Source organism: Corvus brachyrhynchos, unplaced genomic scaffold, assembly GCF_000691975.1.
Source record: "Corvus brachyrhynchos isolate BGI_N302 unplaced genomic scaffold, ASM69197v1 scaffold3401, whole genome shotgun sequence".
NCBI classification, from domain to species: Eukaryota; Metazoa; Chordata; class Aves; order Passeriformes; family Corvidae; genus Corvus; species Corvus brachyrhynchos.
In genome coordinates, this window is record NW_008236339.1 from 1 (window position 1) to 1,105 (window position 1,105).

General features: G+C 51.5%; 1 protein-coding gene across 1 annotated transcript; it reads left to right on the forward strand.

Annotated features, from left to right (window-relative positions):
* Positions 1-132: 132 nt before the first annotated feature.
* Positions 133-777, forward strand: LOC108449826 (extensin-like). The gene has a single exon (XM_017747058.1). The coding sequence runs from the start codon at positions 133-135 to the stop codon at positions 775-777; it is 645 nt and encodes a 214-aa protein (XP_017602547.1).
* Positions 778-1,105: the final 328 nt, after the last annotated feature.

The following is a 1,105-nucleotide window of genomic DNA, read 5'->3' on the forward strand; positions in this document are numbered from 1 at the left end:
ATGACCACAATGGCCCCAGTGACCCTTCTGGTGGCCACAATGACCCTTCCGGTGATCACAATGACCCCAATGACCCCCTTAATGACCACAATGACCCTTCCAGTGACCCCATTGACCCTTCCAATGACCGCAATGACCCCAATGACCCTTCCAGTGATCACCATGACCCCAAATGACCCCAATGACCGCTTTAATGACCCCAACGAACCTTCCAGTGACCCCATTGACCCTTCCAGTGACGCCAATGACCCCAATGACCCTAAAACCCCTTCCAATGACCCCAATGACCACTCCAATGACCCCAATGACCCCAAAACCTCTTCCAATGACCCCAAGGACCCCAATGACCACTCCAATGACCCCAATGACCACTCCAATGACTCCAATGACCACAATGACCCCAAAAACCCTTCCAATGACCCAATGACCACTCCAATGACCCCAATGACCCCAAAACCTCTTCCAATGACCCCAATGACCACTCCAATGACCCCAATGACCATTCCAATGACTCCCCTGCCAATGACCCCAATGACCACTCCAATGACCCAAATGACCCCAAAACCTCTTCCAATGACCCCAAGGACCCCAATGACCACTCCAATGACCCCAATGACCACTCCAATGACTCCAATGACCACTCCAATGACCCCAATGACCCCAAAACCTCTTCCAATGACCCCAAGGACCCCAATGACCACTCCAATGACCCCAATGACCATTCCAATGACTCCAATGACCACAATGACCCCAAAAACCCTTCCAATGACCCAATGACCACTCCAATGACCCCAATGACCATTCCAATGACCCCAATGACCACAATGACCCTAAAACCCCTTCCAATGACCCAATGACCACTCCAATGACCCAAATGACCCCAAAACCTCTTCCAAAGACCCCAAGGACCACTCCAATGACCCCAATGACCACTCCAATGACCCCAATGACCATTCCAATGACCCCAATGACCACAATGACCCTAAAACCCCTTCCAATGACCCCGATGACCACTCCAATGACCCAAATGACCCCAAAACCTCTTCCAAAGACCCCAAGGACCACTCCAATGACCCCAATGACCACTCCAATGACCCCAATGACC